This window comes from Peromyscus eremicus, chromosome 1 (genome assembly GCF_949786415.1).
Source record: "Peromyscus eremicus chromosome 1, PerEre_H2_v1, whole genome shotgun sequence".
Lineage (NCBI taxonomy): Eukaryota > Metazoa > Chordata > Mammalia > Rodentia > Cricetidae > Peromyscus > Peromyscus eremicus.
In genome coordinates this window covers 79,143,862-79,170,959 of record NC_081416.1, presented here as the reverse complement: position 1 = coordinate 79,170,959, position 27,098 = coordinate 79,143,862, and the positions used below count along the sequence as shown (strand labels likewise).

General features: G+C 47.1%; 1 protein-coding gene across 2 annotated transcripts in view; it reads right to left on the bottom strand.

Annotated features, from left to right (window-relative positions):
* Arhgap17 (Rho GTPase activating protein 17) overlaps positions 1 to 27,098 on the bottom strand; it is a 51,900-nt gene that overhangs the window by 6,189 nt on the left and 18,613 nt on the right. Inside the window, exons 9-18 of one of the 2 annotated variants that reach the window (XM_059267275.1) lie at positions 23,609 to 23,736; positions 22,081 to 22,192; positions 21,238 to 21,319; positions 19,088 to 19,168; positions 16,199 to 16,312; positions 12,713 to 12,804; positions 11,367 to 11,523; positions 9,611 to 9,844; positions 6,412 to 6,581; positions 719 to 1,201 (exon numbers count right to left, since the gene is read on the bottom strand). In XM_059267275.1, coding sequence (XP_059123258.1) covers positions 719 to 1,201; positions 6,412 to 6,581; positions 9,611 to 9,844; positions 11,367 to 11,523; positions 12,713 to 12,804; positions 16,199 to 16,312; positions 19,088 to 19,168; positions 21,238 to 21,319; positions 22,081 to 22,192; positions 23,609 to 23,736 — 1,653 coding nt within the window. The remainder of the gene's footprint in view (positions 1 to 718; positions 1,202 to 6,411; positions 6,582 to 9,610; positions 9,845 to 11,366; positions 11,524 to 12,712; positions 12,805 to 16,198; positions 16,313 to 19,087; positions 19,169 to 21,237; positions 21,320 to 22,080; positions 22,193 to 23,608; positions 23,737 to 27,098) is intronic. The other variant, XM_059267282.1, reaches the window with a different exon arrangement.

Here is a 27,098-nt window from a genome sequence, read left to right as displayed (position 1 = left end):
CTGCTGTAATTAAAAGCAAGCTGCTGTTAAGAAGTGATGCACAGCCCAAATGACCATTACAAACACTAAAGAACCCATTCCGTTTCAAACTAAATAGTGAAGTCCAGTACCTGGTGTAGAAATATTCTTGATATAGTTAAATAAAATGATCATGTTTTATAGGATATCTATAAAAGCATCCCATAAGGTAGTACTACAGTCTGTATCATCAACCCAATGCCTAGGGCAGATTAAAGGGGATGACAGGAAAATCTCTGCTTATCCCTGCCAAGCCATTTGAGCACAGTGGTGTGATCTGCTTGGGAGATCTGCTTTTCCGGAGCATTTGATTTAGCATATATGGTGCTTTCTATTATACCTGCTTCTGAAATTCTGCACTTAGTATGTGCCTTTTTTAGTTTTAGAATAGTAAGTTCAGGATGGCCCGGGACTTGCTTTGTAGATGAGGCTCCTGATAATCTTGTCGCCAAGTATGGGCTACCAAGAAGGAACTTACTATGAACTTCACGCCAATGTCGTATGATACCCTCTACCTGGACTTAAATGCATTAGACTTTCCAGTATGTGAATGAAGATAAATCTTACACCCAGAAGAAAACTGCAAGCTTTATGATCTGTGCCACGGATATTCATCTCTGCTGTCTTGGCATAAAAGCTGTGCAGGAGATAACTGCCCTCCAGAGAAGCCTGAGGGAACACTGGACCCCTTGATACTCACCAGTGACGATTCTGGAGGCTGTAGGCGCTGTGGGCGCCGAAGGCGCGAGGCTGCCATCCCCCGCGTGGGTGCCAGGCGGATGCGGGGGTGGCGGCACGCTTGGCCGGTTGCGAGGCTTGGGCACCGGTCGCGGCCTTGGGAGGGTTCCATGCAGCTGTGTAGTCTCACTGTGCGATGGATTCTGCTTGGCCAAGGGTGGGGTGCTGGGTGGTGTGGGGGTCTGCGGTGGCGTGGGGCCCGGCTCTGGTCCCTGCTCGCCCAGCCGGGGCTGTGTGGGGGGCTGTGGTGGTGGGTGGCTGGGCGCCTGGATGGGAGGCAGGCTGCTGGAGCAGCGGCGCATGCCTGGGGCCTGGGGCACGGGTGGCGAAGGGCTGCGTGTGCTCGGCTTTGGGGATGTGCCTGTGCCAGGAGAGCTCTGACCCCCAGGGTGGCCAGGAGGTGGGTTTCCTGGTTTGGGGGGTGCCGGGGCAGGTTTCTTCACAGCTGCACAGAAGAGTGAGAACAGGGTCAGTAAGGAGGGGGTGCGGCTCAGCAGGACCTCATGCCCCCACCTGGGATGTGCCAAGAGGGGGATTGCTGTGTGAGCCCCCAAGCCCCAGACCAGTCGCCCCCCACCCCACCCCATGTACAACTAACAGCTACAGAAACACAAGTAAAAACTGAGCCCTTCCCAGCCTGGAGAACACTGGAGCCTGGAAGACCTCTGTGCCAAGGAAGTCTCTTGGGCGGGAACTGGAATGGAAGATGGCCACTATGAACAAATAGAAAACCTGAACCCAGCGTGCAGTTAGTGACTACTGTCATTGGTCTCCGTTGTGACAAATGCAGTGTGATGTCAGACAGTAACAACGGGGGTAACAAGGCCAATCGTAAGTGGGAACAGAACTTCTCTGTAGACTTAAACTAGTCCAGCACAAGGGATTTATGTAAAAAGCTAAGGGCATGATATACGTATAGGTCTTTAGTGACCAGTCATTTTACGAGTTCAAAAGTAAGAAAACTGAAAACTTAGTTTTTAGGCTATACACCCATACAAAATAGCAAACTGTGGGCCCCTCGGGAGCCCTGTCTCCAGAGTCCCCTCATGACTTCAGTGTGGGAACAAACCAGGAGGGAAGAACAGAAAGGCAGCCCACCACACTCAGAACTCTGCCCAAGGATCTTCTACAGGGGCCAAGGGGGTGTGGGGAGGAGGGCCACAGCAGCAGCTGTGTCCCTAACATGAGCTGAATCAAATCCCTACTCTGAGGCCAGCTGAGATCTGAAGAGAATGGGGCGGTAAGAAAGAGAGGGAGGGGCAGAGTGGAGAACCCTGAACACATTTCTACTTCTCCTGAGGTCACACTGGTAACACCAAGATAGGGAGAAGGAAGCAGAGGAAGGTGCCACTCCTGTGCGCACACACATCTCACGTCATCTCACTAGCTCACTGTGGGGCTGGCCCACTCCTGTGCGCACACATATCTCACGTCATCTCACTAGCTCACTGTGGGGCTGGCCCACTCCTGTGCACACAAACATCTCCTGTCATCTCACTAGCTCACTGTGGGGCTGGCACACTCCTGTGCACCAGGCCTTTCATGCACATCTCATGTGCATCCCAGTAGCTCACAGTGGGACTGGCCCAGAGTGGAAAAAGGAAGCCCAGAGCAGGCAGGTTATTTTCTAAGCAACCATGTACCTAGTAAGTGATGGAACAGATTCAAACCTATGTCATGCGGCCTCCCTGGATTCTTTTTCCTCTTCTTTCCCATACTGCTTCTCTTCCTATTTACAGGGCCCAGAATCCAAGTGGTGCCTGCTCTGCTAAACTGGCCTAGAACTCTGAGCCTAGCCACTCAGGAGACCTTCCCCCACAGAAACAACCCACCATCTTACAAAGGAAAAGCTCTCTGGAGTATCAGCCATACTCTGGTTTATGTAAGCAATGAGAAGAAGAAGAAAAAAGGCCTGGTTTTCTGCTCTAAGCAGTACTCACTGTAAACTCACACTGACGAACCTGTCATGCCTGACATTTACATGCAGGAGACGCAGGAGAGGAAGCCTGACAACGGTGTACAGGGCAGTAGGGCCCAAGGCAGGGCTGGGGAAAAAGGGTCTTGTCTGGGACCATGTGGAGGTGCTGGGTGCTGAGGTGTCCTGTGGGCAGGCCTGGTGCTGTGCAGCCAACTCTCTGAAGGCAGAGCTACACCTGAGCTCAGGCAGGGAGGCCTATGGGAAGGACGGAAGGACAGGACAGGGGGGCAGTCAGGATGAAGTGGGGGCCTGTAGCCACACCAGTACCGAGCTTGCTTTCCTGCCCCAAAGATGCATTAATGTATATCAACACTTGTGGAGGACAGGGGGGTAGTCAGGATGAAGTGGGGGCCTGTAGCCACACCAGTACTGAGCTTGCCTTCCTGCCCCAAAGATGCATTAATGTATATTAACACTTGTGGAGTGTATAGATAGATACACAATGTTACAGGTTGGGGAGGGAGAGTAGCACAAATCTGTAATCCCAGCACTCAGGAGGCCGAGGCTGGAGCACTTTAGTGTGTGAGGCTAGCTTGGGCTACACAGCAAGACCCTGTCTCAAAAAACCAACAATGAATTTAATACTTGTAATGCTCCTCTACTTTTGATCCTCCTATATCTTGCCCCTCTCTGTATTTTTATTTCTCCTATATATATGCAAGATCCACTAGGAAAGGTCGAGTTAGCATCCTGTAACCAGTGTGTACCTTTAGGCTAAAGCCGGAACACACTGGAGTCCAGGGCCTTTTCCCTCTTCTACAATGGCCTTGCATTAAAGGTGGCATCAAAGACACAGGCCAGACCTCCCGCATTCCTCTCCTGAGGCCACTGCCAGCTTCCATGGGTCACTGCAATGGTCTAGTCAGCTTTTCTGACGACACTGCCTGTGAACTGCCTGTCCCCTCCCCATCTCACCCCAAGCAGCTCTACCGCTCAGTTGCCCTGCGTCAGAGTTCAACTGGCTTTGTGGTGGGAAACATTCCAACCCTTCCCAACCTGTTCACCTTCTTACTAGTCTGGATGCCTCTCCCAAGCAGTCAGTCCTGTGCCTCTTGTGTTCTCCAGTACAGAACGGTGCCAGAGGCATGTGCTTACCCTTCCTTGAATGTGAGAATCAAATGGCAAGAGCGTGGCCAGAAAGAAAGGGAGCAGAGCAAGAAGCAGAGTGGCCTGGCTGCTGTTCCTGGAGCCCTTGCAGCCCACATGCCGGAGAGTGAGCACCTTCCATGCTGAACACACACACTCAAGTCATCAACCGAAGAACTGAGATCTAGCAAGAGAAGAGGCTCTCACGTTGTCATGCATTGCTCTAGGGGCTTGATCCTGGACAAAGGGCTGCAATTTCTCTGGAAGTATGGCAGTTCCTCTCTTCTCTTAACCCGCCTCTCCCCGAGGGCCAATATGCATACTCCCGTGAGCACATGTGCAAGAAGTCTACGCTATGACTTCAGACTCTGCTCCCAGTCTGTGTGTTGGTATCTCAACTCGCGGTAGCAATGGTGGGAGGCAAGGCCGAGTGGGAGACCTGAGGAGGAGCCTCATGAATGGGTTCTTGCCTTTCTGGAAGGAATAGGTGCACTAAGGTAGCAGTCTGGCTCCATGGCTCTCTTCTGAAGCCCCCTGCCCTTCTGCTTTGCACACGGCCCTCACCTTAGGCTGAGCAGAGACTGGCACCACGTTACCCTTGGATTTCCAGCTTCCAGGACTATAAACCCAAAGAAATCTTTTCTCTTTATAAGTCAGACAGTCTTAGTCCTAACACCCAGTTATCCTGGTGGCCCTGAGGTGTGACTTCTCTGCTGTATCATGCCTATATCCTCCTCATCCTTGCTACATGAAGGTTTTCCAACGGTAAAGGACTATCTTTCCCTAGTACTAATTTCAGAGAGATGTTAAAAAAAAAACAACAAAAAACTCAGAAACATACGCTTCACACAAGTGCCCCTTGCTATGATAAATTCAGTTTCTTGTAACCAGAATCACAGGATCCTGTGAGGTGAGGATCTTCCACACTCTAGGAAGCACTGCTTGGGAACAAAGGGTAACCTGGTCAACATGGAATTTAACTGGCTTGACCTGGAGTAAGAGGTGTGGCTTCCCTGGTACATCTTTGTTGGAACACGTCCCTCTCTAGTCTATGGTTTCTCCACTTTAATACCACTAACAGAGAAGCTGCAAATTAGTTCAGAAGCCTGCACACTCTGGTTGCTCAGTAGCATCCCTGGCCTTTGTCCCCTAAATGGTTGTTACCTCTCTCCTTTTGTGACAACCAAAACCAGCTCCAGACATCAACAAAGGTTCAGAGTCAGGGACTGTGGTGTTTTGAATGAGAGAGGTTCCCACAGGCTCATGTGTTCAGAATGTTTAGTCACCAGTTAGTGGAACTGTTTGAAGAATTAGGAGGTGTGGCCTTGTTGGAGGAGGTTTGTCACTGGGGGTAGGTTTTGAGGTTTCAAAAACCCACCTCAGGCCCAGTGTCTCTCCATGTGTCTGCTGCCTGTAGATCAGGATGTAACGCTCTCAGCTACTGCTCCAGCACCAGGCCCGCCTGCTTCCTGCCATGATGATAATGGACTAACCCTCTAAAACTGTAAGCCAGCCCTCAGTTCAACGCTTTCTTCTCTAAGAATTGCCTTGACCATGGTGTCTCCTCACAGCAACAGAACAGTGACTAAGGTAGGGATAAAATTAGTCCCAGTTTTTCTAGACCTAGGAGGCACCCAGAGCCCAGACCACATGAGCTTACTGAGTGCCATCTCTGTGGCAGGCACATGAGGGGAGGATGCTGAGGGGCATGAGACAGCTAAGACCTGAGCTCACTAAGATCTGAGAGAGTGATAAACTAAACAAGATTTAAAGATTCAGGCTAAGACAAACGCTCAGTCCCTAGGACAACGCCTCAGGCAGGTAAAGCACTTGCTCTGCCAGGCAACAGTAGCACACGCCTGTGATGCCGGCTCCACTGGAGGGACGGGAGATGGAGACGAGAGAATCCCCACACGTTCCCATGCAGCTGGCCCAGTGTACACAGTGGAAAAACAGGAGACCCTGTCTCAAACAGGAGGAAGGCAAGGACCAACACCCAAGGCTGTCTTCTGACCTCCACATGTGCCCTGTGGCACGGGGCTCAGAGAGAACTGAAGAAGAAAAGTGCTCCGGCCAAACAACACCCCCCCCCCCCCCCAAACAGTGGCACGGGAGAACGACTTGTGCCTGTGCAGAGATGGATCTGGTGGCACAGCTTCTTTGTGTTTCAAAGCAATGGCCCTGGCTGCTGGGTTGAGGAGGGCAAAGGAGACAGGTGGGAACTGGTGAGATGATGTTACTCCAGAACCAGAAAACCCTGAGCCCTGAAGCTCCGGCTCACAAGGGTCAGTAGCAGAGAGGCTGCGGTAGTTCCCAAACACAGCACAGCTTGGGACACCAAATCCCGAGAAATCCAGGAGTGACTCTGCAGAGCCTTCTTTCTGCTGCTAAGCTTTATAGTTCCTGCTTTCTTTTCCCTATTTTTTTTTCAGTTTCTTCCGATGTTTTTTCCTTTTAATGACTAATTTGCCTGCTTATTATTTGGTAACAGTCATGAAAAAGATTTCTAAGAGCTTTCATAACTGATTCTTTGGAGTACCTGCAGGAAGTTCTTACACCCTCCCCAAGTACAAGGAGTACAGGTCACTTACCTCGACGCAGAGTGTGAGGGCTGGGACCAGCTGCACTGTGAGGTGTGCCCACTGAGAGCTGATGGGAGCTGCCACCTGCCTGGGCCTGGCTTGGGCCTGTGGTCACCTGGTTGTTGTTTCTTCCTGGTGCAGGGACAGCTGCAGACACAGTGTCTTTGGGTTTTGGAGGACTGAGAGAGGTAGAGGTGAAGTTAAGATTTCAGGCATTCCCTGGTATAAACGCTAAGCATTCCATAAAATACAGTTGTTCCTTGGTATGGGATTTGGGGGTGGGAAGTTCCAGGACTTCTTATGGATACCAAAAGTCAAGGTTGCTCAAGCCCCGTATGTAAAATGGCATTAGAACCTAACTGTCAACACCCTTCTGTATACATTAAGTCAACTCTCATAATAACCAATACAGTGGAGGAGCTATGGGAATGCTGGATACGGGTATAGTCTGGAGAATGGCAATCAAAAAGTGTGCAATGCAGTGGTTTGTTTTTGTTTTGTTTTGTTTTGAAGGGTGTGTGTGTGTGTGTGTGTGTGTGTGTGTGTGTGTGTGTGTGTGTGTGTGTGCAGGTACTCATAGAAGCTAGAGACTAGAGTTACAGGTGGTTGTAAGCCTGTGGGTGCTGGGAACTGAACTCTGGTCCTTTGGGAGAGCACCAAGTATTTCTAACCACTGAACCATCTCTCCAGCCCTAAAGAAAGAGTTTTTAAAAATTCTCTGGACCACAGTCAGCTGGACCTGTGGATACCAGAACCCAGGGAGATGGGGGTTATTTGAAATTTTAAATAGTTTGTATTGGGCTAGTGAGCTGATATTTACTCAGAGACAAGACATTTTGAGAGTCCCTGCAACAGACTCAGTTTCAGCTACTCTGCCACAGAAATGAAGGCCAGTCATTTCAGCGCATCCACAAGAAACCTCCAGTTCTGTTTTGCATGTACTTAAACTGGACATTATTTTAAGAAAACAAGGCTTGGAGATTTTTGCTAGCTACTATACAAAACTAACAATGCGCCGGGCGTTGGTAGCACACGCCTTTAATCCCAGCACTTGGGAGGCAGAGCCAGGTGGATCTCCGTGAGTTCAAGGCCAGCCTGGGCTAGCAAGTGAGTTCCAGGAAAGGCACAAAGCTACATGGGGAAACCCTGTCTCGAAAAACAAAAAAACAAAACAAAACAAAACAACAACAACAAAAAAAACCCAAAAAACAAACAAACAAAAAAACCTAACAATGCAAAGTAACACTCCGATTAAGAAGGGCCTAACTAGCATCAGCTATCTGGATCAAGGAAAGAGAAATTCTGAGAAGACCTGCTTGATGACTCAGTCTTAAAGCTGACAGCAGCAGGGGACGAGCCGACTCAGGCTTCAGGCTTCCTACTTCCTACTTCCTGGCTCACAACTCTCTATACCAAATATTACAATCATTCTGTCAAGTTCACCAAAGGGCAGTGTGAAGTGTGCACAAAAATATCTCAAGCATAAAAACAAAAGGGAGACTGACGGCTGACACTCCATTCCTCTTTCTGCAGCGAAGACTAACTACTTCCTTAAATAGTTAGCTTTGGTTATATAAACTGACTGTCACGAGGAAATGAAAATATGTGCATTTAAAAAAAAAAAAAAAAAAAAAACAAAAAGGCCGGGCGGTGGTGGCGCACGCCTTTAATCCCAGCACTCGGGAGGCAGAGGCAGGCGGATCTTTGTGAGTTCGAGGCCAGCCTGGTCTCCAAAGCGAGTTCCAGGAAAGGCGCAAAGCTACACAGAGAAACCCTGTCTCGAAAAGAAAAAAAAAAAAAAAAAAAAAAGAAAATATGTGCATTTGCTTATACTTTCTTTCTCACATAAACAGAAAAATATTTACCGTAAAACCAAGCCATGTATGGAAGAGTGGCCACTAACAGGCCAACATGGCACCTAGAGCAATGCATACAACCTGGCCAAGGGCAAAGCCTCCGATCTCCTGACTGAAGATGAACTTCCCTAAATTACGGGGATCAAGGAGGACTCAGGGATGCACAACAGCACTGAGTCCAGCTATCGGAAGAGAAGAGAGTCCTGCCTTGTGCTTCTTTCTCTCTGGCATCTTCTGCCATACCATACGTCTTACTTCTGGTCAGTGCTCTGCCCTGAGTTACAGCCTCAGCCCCGAGTTTTAGTTTTTTACTTTGAGACAAGGTCTCACTATTACCCAGACTGGCCCTGAACTTGTGAGCCTTCTGCTTCTCGAGTACCTTGGGATTATGGGCCGCACCACCAAGACCAGACGAGTTCTATCTTGTTAACAACTTCACTTCCCTCAACCAAAAAGATGCAATGAGAGTTCTCCAAGGACAATCCATCTGAGTATGGTAAACTATGCATGGGTAAATAGGTTTTGTTTTGTGCACATTAACTTTATCTCATATATGATCGTATGGCACTGTGTGGCTGGCCGAAGAGGATTAAAACAATGACAATTAAAACTTAAGCACTCTCTGGCACGGCTCATCTTCTACAGCACCATGAGTTCTGAACGAGAGAAAACTGTGGCCGCTGCCTGATCGGCACAGAGAACCGAACACCAACAGAATGAAAATCTCCAATCTGAAGGCATCTTCTCTTGAAGGTGACTCCCAGTGGCTTGTCAAAAGTTCAAGTGACGGAACAGGCCTTTTAAGAAAACACGCCACCTTATTTTCTTCCTTGAACCCATGTGTCAGCTCCCCATAAAACTGAAAGCCCTGAGTGGTGGAGGGACACTTAGTCACCCAGTGTGCTGGTGGCCTGGTGCAACAGCAGCCACTGGTGAAACTGTGCAACTGAATGTAATTACTGAATGAGCGAATGGATGACAAATGCCAAGAAGCTGTGACTCGGCTAGCTCACTGCTTTCAAATGCTTCCTAGCTAGCACACGGAACGACAAGAGGCAAAGGGGAGGTGGACACTGACAGTTACACACCGAATAGGCTGAGCACACCGTTAGACACCGGTTAGTCTCTACTTTCCAGCATCAAAGCACACACACAAGTGTTGCTTCTTCTGAAAACAGAGAAGCAAACAAGCAATCTGCAGTCTTTTCTCTCCCCTAACCAATGGTGTGAAAGCAAATCTGACTCACTCTCTGCCACCACATTCTTTGGGCATGGCTGCCATGCCAAAGATTGCCACCTGGAAGAAGGTAGGGGCATCTAGCCTTGACTGCCAGCAGAAGTGGGCTCCTTACCTGCTGTCACCTGGGCTCAGCCCCTGCTCCAATATGCCCGCAGAAGAGGGGACAGGCCCACCCCCTGAGCTGCTGTCAGCCCTAGAGCTCTGAGAAGGAGGCTCTGGGCCTGCTGGAGCCAAGGCGTTGCCATCTGTGGGCGGGAGTGGCGGCTGGAAAGCAGGGGACGCGTGCTTTCTATTTAGAGTGCCACCCCGCCGGTGGGCCTGGAAGTCCATAAGCTTCACACCAAAGCTACACAGAGAGAAGAAACAGTCAACACACCACGCAAGCCAGTTAAAGAGACGGAAGCCCTCTGGTCCTCACAGGTTAAAACCACAAACGGGACAGCCACCCACGTTGCCCAGCATGCAGTTAAGTGGCAAGGTTGTGTCAGTGGTCATCCCAGTTACCAAAGCGAGCGCCCGGATCTAGTTTTAAACCTTAGCAAAGCCAACACCTCACACTCATCAGGTTGGTGTGTGTAGCTGAAAGCGAACAGGCAGGCCTCATGTTGAGTGACACGATGTTCTGTGTCGATTGCCCTAGTACCTGATTCCCATCTCAAACCTGTGTGTGGGAAGGAGGTGGAAACCAAGCCCAGAAGCATACCAGTGCTGGCAAGATCACACCGCACTGCCTCTCAACTTGCATGGAACAGAGAAACATTTGTGTGTGCACATGAGGACACAGCTGAGAGTTACATACGGCTGGAAAAAAGAGTTGCTTTTGGGAGGGTGGCACCTGGAGGATGGGGCGGGAGGAAGACACTCTTCATCAAGACCATTTCTGCATGGACTTACTTCAGAACCTTTTTTCTTTTTTAATGAAGTCTGGAACATTAAGATACTGGACTCCATTAATTTACTGGAGAATATACAGAGAAGACTGCTGAGAATTGTGTGTCATGGGCTAGTGAGACTTGTAATACCATATGTTGTAACTTAAATTCAAAGGACTAACTCTTCTAATAGGCCACCAGGGAAGAATGGTAAGGACCTGGATGATGCTCAGGTATCAGAACTCAATGATAAAGGATGACAGTGTATTTCAGAGGGAGAGACTAGAGAAGTAAACCTGAACAAGAGAAGCCCACTGTGAGACTGAGCCTGCCAACTCTGCCATTGTATGAGGACAGCATGTTGCTTCACACAGCTCTTATGTGGAGCTACTGTAAGTTGCCTCACACAAGGATACGTTGCCCTCTAAAGGTAAGAATTATACATGGCCTAAATTAGCACTGAACATCTCATAAATTGCCCATAGACAATAGGATGGAAACATGCTGCCTCTAAGTTTAAAACATACATTTTTCCCTCCTCCAGAACTGTCAAATTCTGGGGCTTCTTCACCTAAATGTTGGATTCAGCAGTTAGCAAATGTAGTAAGGCCAAGTAATGCCAAAAATATGTTTCTTCACAGCTCACTGGGAAATGTGGTTGTCCTTATATGATCCTTAGCCAAAAATCCACGTGTTAATTATGTGTCTTTTCTCTTGTTTCCTAACACTCAAATCATTTAGGTGAATTTAGTATGTGTGATGTCATTCTACTGCGGGGCACATAAGCGTGTCAAGTAAAGCCTGATGCACAGGCTTGGATGCTAACAGACTCTTTATCTCCCCCCCCCCCACACACACACACACTTTGTGGTCAGAGACTGACAGTCTGGTTTCTGAATGATCTAGACTCTGTAAGGCAGGATTACATGGGGGCCATTAAGCCAGTACCAGATCCATGGTCTACTACTTCTGTGGAAGTAACCATTCTACACATACCTCTCCTTCTTGACTAAGTCCCCTTCCATCACTGCCATGCTGGCAGGTCGCTTCCTCTCCAGAGTCCCCGAGTCAGAGTCATTTCCAGTGTGGGTTGAGTGATTAGAATTTGGGGTAGCAAGAGGAACAAATGCTTCTGATACATTGAATTCTATCTCTGTCATAAGAGAAATAAATAAATTTGAGATTGGTACACAAGGGGAGCTCTCCAATACTCCAGTGGAAAGACAGCCTTCATATTCCACAAGGGCAGCTCAAGCACTTTCATCTGAAGAACGGATCCTGTGACCCCAGTGGGAGGCAAGCCAAAAAAGGCCAGATGAGCACACAGCTCTACTGCTCTTAAGAGAAATCTAAGACTTGAGAAAGGGACAAGGAGCATGGAGAACTTACTGAATCATTTAAAAAATGACGGAAATCAAAACTCTTGATATAAAATAGAGATGAAAAGCATCATCAAAGGCTCACTGCCTATAGCAATTTTTTTTCTTTTTTGCAAGAATCATTTTCTTGAAGGAAATCCCAGGCACACGCCAATCTTCAGTCTCCTACCCATCTTCACTGAGCAACAGCAACAAACAATTCTCAGAACAGGAAGACAGAAGAGAAGAACTGAGCCCAGCCTGGCAGCAGGAGCTCACACTGTAGTGGACTGGGCAGTTGGGCTGCACTAAGAAAAGCAGGGCTGGGACATGTGGACTCAACACATGTGCAACCAGTTCCTGAAGAGGAAGCCATGAGAACCTCTGTGGATCCAGGAGCGCAACAAGAGAAACTGGAAATTCCACCAGCTACAGAACGAAACCCTGACTCTCTGACTGCACAAACCAGCTCCGACCAGCCCTAGCCTTGCCTGCTTTAGTTTGTCTTTGCACAAACCAAACAACGATGCAGATAGTCAGGAAGAAACCCCACTGAGGAAGGGCCTCTGTGCGGTCAGCGTCACTCCTGAACACAGATCTTGGCTCCCTCTTCTCAGCATCCGAGTTTGTCAAACCTTTCTCTCTCTAATATCCTAATTTGCTACGCTATAAGTTTATTTGATCCGTTTGTGTGGCTGCCTTCTCAGGGAAGCCAAGTTCCTTCAGAGAACACAGTATACAATCATAGTAACTAGTGAGCATTCAATATATACTGTCTGAATATGTTTTAGTGAAACTAGGGGAAATGGAAAAGAATATAATTATCATTATATCAAAATATAAATGCACATGAATGAAATCTAAAGGGAAGTATGAGAAAGTGAAACCAATTACATAATCATCAACATATTTTCTTCTTTTTAAAAATGGGGTATACTACTGTCACACAGCTTTAGCAACCCATGAGACTGGCACCATGATTACCTCCAGGGAAGAACCAATCTGCATGCTGGATGATAGGTTCAATCACCGCGACTACGTGGACAGATGTGGCAGCTGCTATTTCAGCCAGTGTTCTGCAAGAAGTTCACACAATTAAAATGTTCCACCTTGACAGTCTCACATTTTCTGCAAACTGCCAGGGATCTCAAAGATTGCTGGCAGATAAAATATTTACATACAGATACACAATTTAAACCCATAGGGCCTATCCTATGAGTTTGCCTGGAATGGCCCAAGAGGAAAATTTACCCAATTACTATCAATCCTTCCCCAGCAAATTGTGATAACCATCATCATGTCTGACGCCTGGGCACCTGGGCACCAACACAAAGATGGGCTTCAAGTTGATTGGAATAGGGCTTGCATTTCCACACTGTATCAGCAGCACAGTTGGTAGGTAGACCCAAGATTACCCCAAACTATTGCTGCCCATGATGTCACCAAGTGCATGGATTTTAAGTATCCTCAAAATCCCTGCCTTCCCATGGCAGGGTGACATACATATATATGCTCTGGTTCCAAGGTGACAGACAGTCCAGAAGCTGAAAGGGTTTGCTACCAGGGCTTCAGAAAAAGAAAAAAAAAATACAATCACTATCACTGCCATCAAACTGACCACCGAGCCACCAAAGCGAGCAGCTTGCAATGTGCCTGATGATTACTATGCACCCACAAAGCTTTAGGTTCTCAACAGACCTAAACTGATTTTCACATGTTAAGTTGTAGTTTAGACATGAAGTGTCCCCAAGTGTTTAAGGGCTGGTTCCCAAGTAGTGGATCCAATCTTAGAGAGGGACTGGAAAATAAGGGCTCTGATCTAATGAATGGATTCATAATTTGATGGTATCGTTAGGAGTTGGGGCATGGAGGAAGTTGGTCACTGGAGTGTATGCGTCATGAGTTACTATCTTCTGAGCCAAGCAACATCTTGAGGAGTTCAGCTGCTCCCCCACCTCCACCTTGGCAAAAGATCAACCTAACTGGGTGTGTTGATGATGTCTACCCCTGCACAGAGGGGTGGATCAAGGCATGAGACACTCACCTGAGTATCCCACTGCTCCTGACCCACCTGGGTCTACCTGAAGTGGCCTGGAGTGGGGGTGGGAGATGGAGTATATATAGGCTGAAGATGAGCACTGGAGCTCCAACTATGCGGCTATGGCAGGAGCCCTTATTTCTGAAGGGTAAGGCTTTCCAGGTGCAGCAGAGTGGGGGGAAGTGCCCACACCCCTACAAGTAACCCCCACTGTAGCATGAATCTTAAAGAGTCTTATTAATAAAATCAAACCTGAGAGCCAAGTATGAGGGTGAATGCTGGAAGATCAGAGAAGAACAGGCCACAGCCACCTCACCTCACCAATTCCTCAGCTGATCCTGGTTCCTCAGACTGGAAGCCTCTGAGTCCTCATCCAGAATGGGTCTCAGCTGAACTGATGCTCAAAAGCCTAAAAGCTTAACCAGCTAGTTCCTGGTTTTCACGCCTTATATACCTTTCTGCTTTCTGCCATCACTTCCTGGGATTAAAGGCTCACTTCGTGGGATTAAAGGCGTGAGTCACCATGCCTGGCTGTTTCCAGTGTGGCTTTAAACTCACAGAGATCCAGATGGATCTCTGCCTCCCAAGTGACAGGATTAAAGGCGTGTGTGCCACCATTTTTTTTTTTTTTTGCCTCTATATCCAGTGGCTGTTCTGTTCTCTGACCCCAGATAAGTTTATTAGGGTGCACAGTATTTTGGGGAACACAGTATCACCACACCCCACCTAGGCTCTGTAAGGAAGCCAATAACTCATTGGTTCCCCAGAGTGAATTGTGGCAGAGTCATGCCTCAGTTTGTTGCTGGGACCTTGGGAGAAGGGACAGACACTGCTTTACACCTCTGGGAAGGAATTTTACCAACAGTGCCTTTAAAGATTTCTGGCCCTTCCCTCTCTGGTTTGAGCTCTGCTTCCTGGCCAGCACAAAGTAGGCACACTTTGTGCCACACACTCCTGCTGCCATGAGGGGCTGCCTTATTAGATGCTCACAGCCATGGAGCCAGCTGATACCTCTGAGACCGTGAGCCTAAACAAATCCTTCCTACTGGATTCCTAGGATCCTTGATTCTCAGGTCTGACTGCCTCAAACCAACCTCTCCTGTCTTAATGTCATTTTGACCTTGGTCCCCATCAGACATTATTATGTATTTTCTAACCAAGCAAAACATACAGATCCTTTTGAATTCCAGCATAATGCAAGCTCTGCTGGCAAATTACCCTTCTACCCTTCCTCATGTGAGGATTCTGATCAGACTTCATGCTGAAGTGCTACACCGGACTGGGGGAAGTGTCCATGTGTGTTCTATTCCAACAATTCTTTTTAAAGAGAACTGCTGATTATTCACAAAGCTTTCTTTCAGGCCTTTTGCAGATTTTTGGAGCATCTCCTTCCTAGCTTTTGTCTATGGTGTTTTCTGACAAGTTTCTGGGTGTTAGAGAGCTGTGTCTATTACTGTTAAATGTACTGATTTTTAACCAGCTGAGCTACACTGCTTTTTGAAGTTTGATATTCTTGTCCCGGGAGTTAAACATTTACATCACTTTCTATGATGGTGTCTTTGGTCAGGGTTTATTTGCTATATGATCTATGCAGTTATCCTGTCTTCCTATTTATGCATAATTTTGTTTTATTACCCTGTATGCTTATAACTATTTTTTGAAACCAGACTGGGCATACTGAGCAAGTGAATGACTGATTTGAATTATGTCTTTGCAAAGTTGGCCAGCAGCAATGAGGCAGTGAGAGGTAAGGATACAGACCCTGTGACCAGCGTTTGGACCCCACCACTGCCCTGCCCTACAGCCCTGGGCACATTACTGATTCTTTTCAGACTCAGCATCCTCATCTACGGATCTGAGAACAGCATTTACTGCAAAAGATAATGTGTGAGGACAGAGACCATGCTCAGATGATGACCGCTCTCCAGTTGATCCCTTGTGCCCACCTCTTCTACTTAACCCACACTGATCAATGCCAGCCAAAGCTTCCTAAATGCAACCCTGTGAAGTCACTCTGCTTAGGACTGTATCAGTTACTTTTACACTGCTAGGACAAAATGACTTAAGGAAGCAGAGGTTTGTTTTGGCTCATGGTTTCCATCATACCAAGGTGAAAGAACTATGGCAGCAGAATTGTTTTGTGGAAGATGTTCATATGGAGGTGATCCAGCAGGCTCCTAGAAACCAGGGGCCAGGCGTTACCTTCAAAGGCAACCCCTACAGACCTACCTACACCAGCCAGGCCCCATTTCTCAATAGCTCTACAACCCCACAAACAATGCCATGAGCTGGGAAACAAATGTTTAAAACATGAGCCCATGAGGGACTGAAGTCACTTGCAGTCCGAGAGTGTGTCTCCTGAATGCCATCACTCCCCATGCTAATTGCCAGGAAGGAGAAACTTAAGCATGAGGTAGAGAAGAATCACTTACCCTTCTTGTTTGGCCCACAACAGGTTAGGGCCCAGCACAATGGCAATGTTGCTAGGAGTCATTTTATTTACATCACTGGTCTGGGCAAGCTTTGCAAGAAACTTGATTAAATACCTAGGAGACAAACAGAAGAGCAGGCGCATCGTCGGACACTGCGAGTGTCCCTGCCCTGCTGTGTGCCTGGCACAGATGACTCAGGCCCTTACTACAGGCTGCTGCCGACCTGGGGCCCGGCTCACGGACGGTGCTGCTCACACTTCTTGTGCACTGTATTATAGACAGATTACTGAAGGCTTGGAAGGAGAAAACAGGTCCAACACCATCACACCGATTTCACCATATCTATTTCTAATTTAATTTTCCTTTATAATCTATTTCCTTTACTCCTACATTAATTACACTGTGATCAATAGTGGGCTTAATGTATATTTAATAAAAATTGTTTTTAAAAAAATGAAACTATAGTTGAAAACCCTCATTTTAATTATGAAAATATCCAATTTACTACATAGACAAATGCTGTTATACGTTTAGTATAAAAATGAAACAGTATGAACAAACCAGCTATCTATTAACAAGGAACAGGTCAGGTAAAGTATAGCTATGTTGATCTACAGTAATGTCCTATACATACAACCACAAAAATCATGTAGTGATACCGAAAAATCTACAAGATGTATTAAACGAAGATATGGAGCAAAGCAGGCAAAGGAGAGATGGCATGCACAATGTATACTATCCTCCAGGCTAAAAACAAGGAGGTTCAGGGGAAGGGGGAGGCAGGACATGGTGAGTATAGCCACAATGCATTGTATACGTATATGAAATTCTCAAATAAGAAAATGTTATTTTTAAAAAGTGGGCAATGAGGGGCTTGAGAGATGGCTCAGAGGTTAAGAGCACTGGCTGTCCTTCCAGAGGTCCTGAGTTCAATTCCCAGCAACCACATGGTGGCTCACAACCATCTGTAATGAGATCTGGTGCCCTCTTCTGGCCTGCAGGCAAACATGTTGTATACATAATAAATAAATAAATTTTTTTTTTTTAAAAAAAGTGGGCAATGAGAGAAAAAATATGCATTATGAATGTACTTGCACATGGGCACACACACACACATGCACACAGAGGCTCTTGTAGAATGAACAGATACTGAAGAAATTGTAGATTCTGTATCTCAGAAGAACTAGGTGGCTAGGGACAAGAGATTTTTCAATGTATATTTTTGAACTTAGAATCATAAGGATGTCCTTCATTATTATATAAAAAAAAACAACAAACAAAGAAAAAAACCCACAATTAGTAAAAGTTACAGAGAAAAAGAAATAATCCAAAAGGTCAAACCCCAACACGCTAAGGACTGTAACTGAGTTCCCACATCACCCCGAAGAGACTCCCATTGTCTGCCATTTCTGAGCCAGGTCTGTTACACTTATCAACAAGGGACGTTACAGATACCACCAGCTCACAAGGCAAACCAACCCTTCAGATGTGGACAGGGAGTATCAGATGCAGCTGAGACAAAGACCAAGATCAAGCTTAAGTCAGGTAACATTTCACACAAATCACCTGCAAAATGGATTTTAAACAAATCTCTTAAGAAAAAATGTCTGGCCGGGCGGTGGTGGCGCACGCCTTTAATCCCAGCACTCGGGAGGCAGAGCCAGGTGGATCTCTGTGAGTTCGAGGCCAGCCTGGGCTACCAAGTGAGTTCCAGGAAAGGCGCAAAGCTACACAGAGAAACCCTGTCTCGAAAAACCAAAAAAAAAAAAAAAAAAAAAAGAAAAAATGTCTGATTTGAAAGGTTTGTTTTTAAGTTTGAGTAACATTTATTCCTGTGTATTAGAGGAAGAGGAGTGGGAGAGTGAGAGAGGACAGAAGGACACATCTTGCGGGAGTCAGTTCTCTCCCTCTTTCTTGTGGGTTCCAGGAACTCAGCCTGTGAGGCTCAGCAGCAAGGGCCTTTACTCATGGAGCCATCTTGCTGGACCCTTTGCTTGGTTTTAACAGACAATTCCCTGGCGCTCCCTTTCCTCTACACCTCTGCCGAGCTATAGAAGTCCAAGGGAAAACTGCAGTCCCAGAAGTTTATCATGGGAAGTTCTCTTAGAGACATCAATTACTAGCATAATGAAATGTACTCTCCACTGTACAGTGACTGGAGCACTACTTCCTATGAAAGGGCACAGAAACAGTAACTACCGAGTAACCGTGCACTTACATAGGGCAGCTCGGACTGCAAACACAACATACAGCTACGGAAGGTTCTTACAGCAATGCTTCTGCTAACAGCTGCAGTGTCCACACCATCAGACCACCTGCATATCAACATCACCCAAACGCTAGTGCACAGCAGTGCATGCACACCCACCCCATCCCAGCAGCTCTGTATTATTCTGCAAAGCCTTCTGAATGTGCCAAGCACGCTTGAGGTAGAGTCACCTCAGAAGAAACATATCCACTCCAGCATCACTGAAGCTTCATTTACAGAATCACAGACACTCTGATGGCTAATTTGATGTCAACCTGACACACCTGGGAAGATGTAACACTGAGGAAAAGCATGTAGCGGACTGGCCTGTGGGCATGTCTCCAGTGCTTTTTCTTGATTAATGACTGATGTAGGAGGCCCAGCCTACTGCATGCAGATAGTGCCATCCTTGGGCAGGGTGGCCCAGGCTGTGATAGCTAAGTAGTAAGGCTGGAGTAAGCATAAAACAGTGTCTCCCACAGTCCCTCCTTCAGTTTGTGCCTCCAAGTTCCTGCCCTGCGTCCTGCCTTGGCTTCCCTCAATGATGGGTTGTAACCTTAAAGACAAACCCCTTCCCACCCCAAGTAGCTTTTGATTACGATGTTTTTCACAGCAACAGAAAAGCAAACTCATACACATACCTAAAGTTAACAAAATTTTGTGGTGGCAACTTCTGACATGTTGTCCATAAATATTGAAGTTTTTTGTCTTGATCCTGCACACTAGGAAAGAAATATACACAAGAATTTATAAATGGACACATTATTAGTACCCATATTAATGTGTTATTATAACTCAGATTTGAAATGTCTCTTAGAGGTACCTGTGCTAAAGGCTTGGTTGTCAGTCTGTGGTGCTAGCAGGAGATGTTGGTACCTTCCTGAAGTAGAGTGCAGTTGGAAGACTTGGATCCTGGAGGAAGGTGTTAGGACCCAGTCCCCACCTGCTCTCTACTTCCCAGCATGAGGCGAACATGCTTCTACCACCAGAACATAAGGCGTAGCCATAAGCCTGAAGCAACAGGAACTGAACCTTGGAACCAAGAACCACAGCAAACCTGCCCTCCTTTAAGCTGATTATGTCACATATTTCTTATAGCAGAAAGCTAATGCATGTTCTTTATCAAGTGAAGCTTGTCTGTTTTCAAAACTGCAAGACAGCAACGATCTGGGAAATCAGCAGATCTGGAGTCTAATCCCAGTTCCATGCTATTTGACTGGGAGCAGGTACTTCATCTCACCAAGTTTTGCAGGACAGGGAAGAATGCTGATTCTGTTGAATGACCTCAAGGCTAGAGGCAAATCCTGTGAGATCACCATGCCCCAGGCTTGGCACAAGCAGATGCCACTGAAATTCTGTGTAGGCATGTTTATGTTAATTAGCAGCATTATGAAGCCTAGCTTTCCTTAACATAAAGGCAGCCTGGCCACAGATCAACTCCCAAGCTCCCAGGAGCCCAAACCTCAGGTCTCTCTTGCTGTCAACTCTGCTCCAAAGCTCCAGGCTGGGGCTAATTCCCATGTGGAGCAGGTACAAGAGCTCTGGCTCCACACAACTTTGATGGACAAACTTCCATAAACACGAGAGAGGAAGGAAAGAACCCACAGAGCAACCATTCCGTCCTCTAGAAAGAGTGTAGCAGGTGCCCATGATGCTAATGAGTTCCAGAACAGGGAGTCACCTGATTACACTGGAGAGGCCAGGCACCAAGCCAAAAGGATGGCTTTTTTCAACTACAGTATCTATGTGCAGTAGACAGACACCTCCTCCTAAGGAAGAATTTGAGTCTAGGAACCTAGAAGAGTTGAAGTGAGGAGACTACCTGATACAAGAAACCCCATTCATGTGACCGCTGATTCATTTAACTCAGTCCCAAGACAGACTAAGAGCTTGTCCTTGAACTTAAAACCTCACGGTTTATCAGGGAGAAAGTGTCTTGGTCCACAGTGATTGCAGATTCCTGAGAAGCCACACAGCTTCAGCACAAATGGCTCTATCTACTGGTGGTCAGCTCGGTAGGAAAGTGACAGGGTGAGCCAAGGGGGAGGGGCAGGAGTGGAGGTGAGACCAGTTCTTCCTTCCTCAGACTGAAAAATTAGGCAATTAAGAGAGGAAGTAAAAGGTAAGAAGGAGATCACCTGGCTGGCCAAGATGCTGAGAGCATTTGAAATACACTGTCCTGTTACGAGGAGGGTTGAAGCCGAGGGTGGAGGACAAGATCATAGAATGGGTGGAGCCTTTGGGCAGATAGGTCTCCATCTTGGATGCCAGCCCTGACAATTTCTTGGCCCAGCTCCTTCCGAAGCCCCAGTTTCTCTATCTATACAATGAAGATAACATGTGCCTATTCTGGATGCTTGATGCTTATTAAGAATGGCAGGAGGGAGTGGGGCAAAGCTTAGCACGCAGTGGACACTGTTTTAATGCAAGTTATTAAGTAAGGCTCCCATTCCATTGCTGAACCACTGAGCCTGCAAACGGCCAGGAGCACAGACAGCTGCCCTCTAATGCATGACCCCAATTGCAGAACTGTTTCCACTATAAAGGGGTTTGAGATCAGCAGTTCATTAACGTGGGTGAAGCCATACCAGTTCAAACAAAAGCATAGTCCAGGAGGTTTTTATCCTAGCAATACTGAGTGTGTTCACTCTGGATGCAGGCAGAACAGGGACACATCCTTATGCATGCTATTTCAGTGTCCCATGATTCCTAGAATACAAGGACTTACAAATGGGGCACAGTGGTTCATTGCTGCTTTGAACTTTCCAAACTCTGAACACTCTAAACTTACCTTGCAACTTGTGTCCATTCTTCATACAGACTGAAAGTCATCAAGGGCTCAGGCAATTCCCGCAAATAGGACTTCAAAGCACCTGAAACCATGAACACATTCTGAGTATGCAGTGGACGCCAAAGCTGCGTCGCTCTGCAAACAAAAGTACCTCATGTACAGTCCTCCAAGCTGCACAAAACAAATCATAATTTGGCAGCAGGGCTTAGAGAATGAAACCTTGCAAAAGAAATTCAGTTCCTTGCAAAAATACACCAAGAGAGCAATGGAAAATAAAATTCGCTTTAAGGTAATTCTATTAACATACAAAATTTCTCCAGGCAAACGTAGGTCATGAGTGTGACAGGAAGGAAGAAATACATCTTCAAAATAAATACAAGCTACATCTGAGCACACTGTCTTAACCGAAAAGAAATTTACTCTGGCCATGCAAAGCAGTGCTGGCCTCGTGGGTAGAAGATAAGAAAGAGACTCGATCACATAAAAGAAAGACAATCCCTGGCATTCCAAAGAAGGTGCTGTGTGTGTCAGCTATCTTCTTCACCTTTGCTTAGTAATAGGGAGTGAGGGGGAGAAGAGAACCCAGAAAGAAGCGAAAAGGCGTACATGGGTCTCCATTACATTTTCCTGTGGCTTGCAGCACATGTGCGCACACACACACACACACACACACACACACACACACACACACACACACACGGTGCATGTTACGAGATTTCATGGGGGGTCCTTTCATTTGATCAATCACTCCTCAAGCGACAACTGTTCCTTCAGCTTGTGAGCTAACTAGGACTTGCTCACCACTGAGGACAGCTGGGTTTGCAGACAGTCCTTGGAGCTCACCTGCTACAGCATGAGGATCTGAATAGAATTCATCCAGGTGAGATGTGGAGCAGTCCAGAGCAGCTTTCAACTTCTTTAATTTGGAGGCTCCAGCCCCAATCCGAAAAAGGCCCTAAAGACAATAAAAAGCCAGCAGCATCAAGTCAGAGCTGAGTCTCACCCTGGGGAACTTGCTTATGAGAGCAGCTACACTCCCCATCTTACAAGACCATTCCAAGGAATGAAGAGCGCTGTGTGTGCCTAGTGTATGGTGACAGGCAGAACACAGACCTTCTTAATGCTAGTTCTTGATCTATGGAAAAGCTTTTCTATTTTCACAGTACTGACTACTGACTACTACATATCTTATAAATTTAGTTTTTAGTTATTTTTTTTAAATGACATCAGTAAAAACAGACCAGACTGCATGTAACTTTCACTGACCTAATTGTGACTTTTTTTAAAGAAAAACACATAGAGAACCAACCAAGACAGGTAGGTGTATAAAGGATAGTGGACCAGGATTTAAGAGACTTGGACTTAAGCAATAAGTCAGCAGGCTTCTCAACACTTTATACACCCAGTGATTCTTCACCGGGAATGAGCAGGTAGTGGTGGTAGGTGTTGATGACAATCAAAAGTGTCGCCACTCTCCTGGAGAGCAAAAGCAGGCCCCTTTGAGAAGCATGGACTGGGGCTTTTCAAAGTTGATGTTAGGTACCAGAAGTCATCATGAGAGCTTCCAGGACGGTCTTAATTTGGGCCAGATTAGACACCAAGGTTTTATCTGTGAAAAATCACTGTGTTGTTCACCTACAGAGCCTCTGTTCTTCTGTATGCATGTGAGACTTCAATAAAAGATTCTTTTTTTTAATGACAGGGTTTCTCTGTGTAGCCCTGGCTATCTGGAACTCACTCTATAAGAGACCAGGCTGGCCTCGAACTCACAGATCTACCTGCCTCTGCCTCCCAAGTGCTGGTATTAAAGGTGTGCGCCACCACCACATGGTTAACAAAAGATCCTTTAAAAGACAAAGAATTTTGCATTTTAAATCTAGCTCTGCCCTGGCATGAACTCCTTGCATGCTTCCCTCTATGTAAGAGGAGAAACAAGAGCTGCCCTGCTTGGTTCATGCCAGTATTTCTGGTATGGATCACATAAAATACAATACATAATATACCCTTTAGAACCACTGCACAGCACACACGAATGCAAAACTGTCATAAACAAGAGGTCACGGATGTTCTCAGCCACCAGAGCATTGTCTCAAATCATAAGCAGAGATGGAAAGGAAAGAGGCAGGACGGTGAAAGGTCAGAGTGCACGGCAAGCAGAACAAGTGCACCTGTTCTGGGAGGCCCATTTCATTTACTAAATAAGGGTCCTGGGACTCACTGGGAAATATGGATCATGGGGACAAAGGTTTGAAAGCCAATGGTCTATACCTCCACAGTGGCTATAGAATAAAAGTGTGTGTGTGTGTATCGGGGGTGATCTGGACAGAAGAGGGTCAAATGATTTGGCAGGTGGGACCTGGGTGCCCCTCACCTCCTCCTTCATGCCAGTCTCCAGCAACAACATGACGCAGGCCTCAATAGGGAGAGCAATCTCACGCCCACTCCTCTTCAGGTGTTCCTCCAGGGGTGTCCCGAAGGCTGGTTTCTCTGCCCACTTATCTAGAGCAGGAAATAGTTGGTAAGACCTCTGGCCACCTCATGAATCTCTGGGGATTTTCCTTCCATGGCACCAAAGGGCTCCCTTGTAGACTGGTGGCTGGGGCTTGGGGAGAGGAGAAACACCCAGAAATTGCGAAGCTTTTGTCATTTACCAACTATGGGAGCACAGACCATGTGTCAGGCTGGGACAATCACTGGGGGACAGAGGCTCCTAGCATGTTCTACGGCACGACTTGTCTAGGGGAGATACTTATGGTGGCCTTGGATCTGCACCACGTACCATCAATACATGTGGAGCCAGAGGCCTTGCATTACAATGCAGGCTACATCTGAGCACACTGTCTTTACTGAAAAGAAATTTACTCTAGCTATGCACAGCAGTGCTGGCCTCAAGAAAGAAACTCCATCATGTGAAAGGATAACCCTTAGCATTCCCAAGAGGGGTGCCATGTTTATCAGACAAGACCAAAAAAGGTCAAGATGAACTCAAAGTAGGTAACACGCTGTGACATGCAGTACTCTCCACCAATCTCATCAAGTTTCAAAATCTCTGAGAAGAAAAACTTTGGTGTATGTGGTTCCCAAGCAGCGTGGGCTGAAGGCTGTGCTGATGGTGACAACGGTATTTTATGACTTTTGGGTCACAGGCCTTACTTCAGACATTACAGATCGGAGGCAGCTCCATGGAAACATGCACAATGAAGCAGTCAGAGAAGAATTTGGAACATGGACGTGCTGAACTAGAGTATGAGGTGCTTAGCTGGCCTGGCCCACCGTGGGCACTGCAGAGATCTAGTGCTGCCTGGAAAGCACACAGACACCAAAGAAAGAACCAACATATGATCCTGTGAGCTAAGGAAGAGTACACATTCCTCCCAGCCTCTGCTGCATGCCTTCCCATCACCACCCTGCCACTGGAGGGCCAGATCTGGACAGGACTGTCCAGTGACTTTTCTCTCACCTCCATGCATGGGACGGGGCCCCTTACACCCTCGTAGAGAGGAAGGGAGAAAAACAAAACGCCACAGATGCACAGGCCTAAAAAATGTTTAAAAGTTTAAAATGACAGCAAGAAGAAGTGAGGAAAAATGAGAGAAAGGGATGGAGACAGAAGGCAGTGGATAAAAACACAGACCAAGGTATAGGCCACTCTCAGCTCCTCGCTGTTCGCCAGGTCCTAGCCCTGGCCCAGGGAACTTTCTAACAGAAAAAGTATCTAGAGGGCCTGTCCTGTGCCACAAGACAGAGCTCTGTGACAGTTCTTTAGAAGTCTCGATCTTACCGAGACTACTCTGTCCCTTTTACCTGAAGCAATGATGGCCAATCAGGCTCCAAATGGTCATGTGACCACTCTCTTAGTGGATACACGCGAGGCACTTGGGAGTTTTGCATATGACACCTGTAATCACCTCTACAACATGTCCAACCCTGGATGCTGATGTCAACAGGAGATAGACACAGGCTGGGAGGAAGGAGCTCAACATCCTGCCCAAGTCCTGTTTCCTGCCTCTGTAGTCTATTGTAAAACTATGGTCCCGGCCCTCACACTAAAAAATCTCCATTTTTAAAATAGCAGAATATCTTAACTGACAGTCTTGAGTTCAACCACGGACCTTGAACAATCTAAAAGGGAGTTAGGGATGAGGTAACCAAGAGAACTGCAGCAGCATTTGGTGGCTGTGTCTCCTGTCAGTCAGAATGCCCCGTGGTGACATGTCCTTGAGGCTGCACATGGGTCATTACTGCTACATGCAACACTAGGAGGGGGCCATTCTCCTACATGCACGCACCGACAAAGGGTCTGCATCTCTGCCCCTCTGTGAAGTTGTCCAGCGGATCACACAAAGAACCCTAAAAGGGAGGCCCAATCCACCATGGTCTGGGATGAGAAAAGGGCTGTCTTTCCCCACCAGTGTGCCACCTACTTCCTAACATTTAAAAACTTCAAAGCCAATAACATGGGGCCCACCATGTTGCTCCCTGCCTTTGCACTGCAGGCTCTCTTTGGAGTGCTTGTCCTCCCAAATAAGCTTCTGCTTCATCTTTTCATGATTCACTTTCCTTTGAGAAGACAAGAACTGAGACCCCCATAACACTGAGAGATGGCCACACTCCAGTCCTCTCTTGGAATGTTGTGGTAAACACTGAGCAGAGTATGGCTTCCCACCTACTTTGGAGTGTCAGCAGCAGAGGGAACAAGTGAGAACTTCTGACCTAGATACAACTCCAAAGGCAAGTTCCAGCTCAAGACCCGGCCTTCAACAAACAGGCCTACTATGTGTCAAGTACTGCAGCAGACACACACAATTCACGAGGACTCCCCACTTTCACAGTAAGAACAACTAGACTGTGAAGGACACATAAGACACACACATGTAACAGCCGTTACAGACAGGACATATTGCTAAGATGTGGCAATCAATGGTATAGACAAGGGTCGCAAACGCAGTTGTTGGGGGTGAGAGGTAGAACAGGTCTGTGGGTCAGGATGGAGAGTTTATGGCTGCAGCCACTCTGAGAGCTTGACAGAGGTTTCCACAGGGGAAAGCACGGTGTGCTGAGACTTTTGAAATGTCCAAGAGAAGCTAAGAGGTCAGGACTGCTAAAAATAATCTGGTTTTTTACCTAATGGTGGCAACTAATTTTTAAATAAATGGGAATGAGCTATGGCTGTTTGCGACTTCCAGTATAGACCATCAATGTGACCGCAGCAATTCAGAGACAAGGTGCTCAGCGCTGGCCGCAGTGGTTAGAGAAGGCTCCTCAGAGGAAGTGAGTGAGGCAGGGGCTGATGGGCGTCAGGAAGCAGACAAGCACACGTGAGGGAGCTGGCTGGGAACAGCACTGAGACACAGGGAAATGAGAGTGCAGGGGCTGGTGGGACAGGAGGGTGGCACTTGGTGTCAACCCCCAGAACTGGTCACAGGTATGCAAGGGGACAGAGTGATGGCTCCCAGCTTTCACAGTTGCTGAGTTTAAAAAAGGGCAGTAATGGAGGACAAGGGGGGAAAGACAGCTGGCGTAGGAGGTCTCGGGTGCTAAGGTCTGTTGAATGCAAGGGAGCACAGATCCAAGGAACTAACTGATGGTATAGTGCAGCTGGGGGTGGGGGCTGGGGGGTGGGGGGGCTGTCAAGATGAAGGATTTCTAGAGAAAAAGGAGGAGAGGGGAGAATGAGAGAGGAACAGAAGAATGAGAAGGGACCTCCGAAAAGGCTGACTGCCGGGTGGAACAGAATCAAAGACATGTGGAATCCTAACCATGAAGGAAGAGTGAAATCAGAAAGAAGGGGTCCTCAGACAGTGCTGACCTGGGCTGTGTCAAACACCAAGATTTGGGGAAAAGGTCGCTGCTCCTTGGGG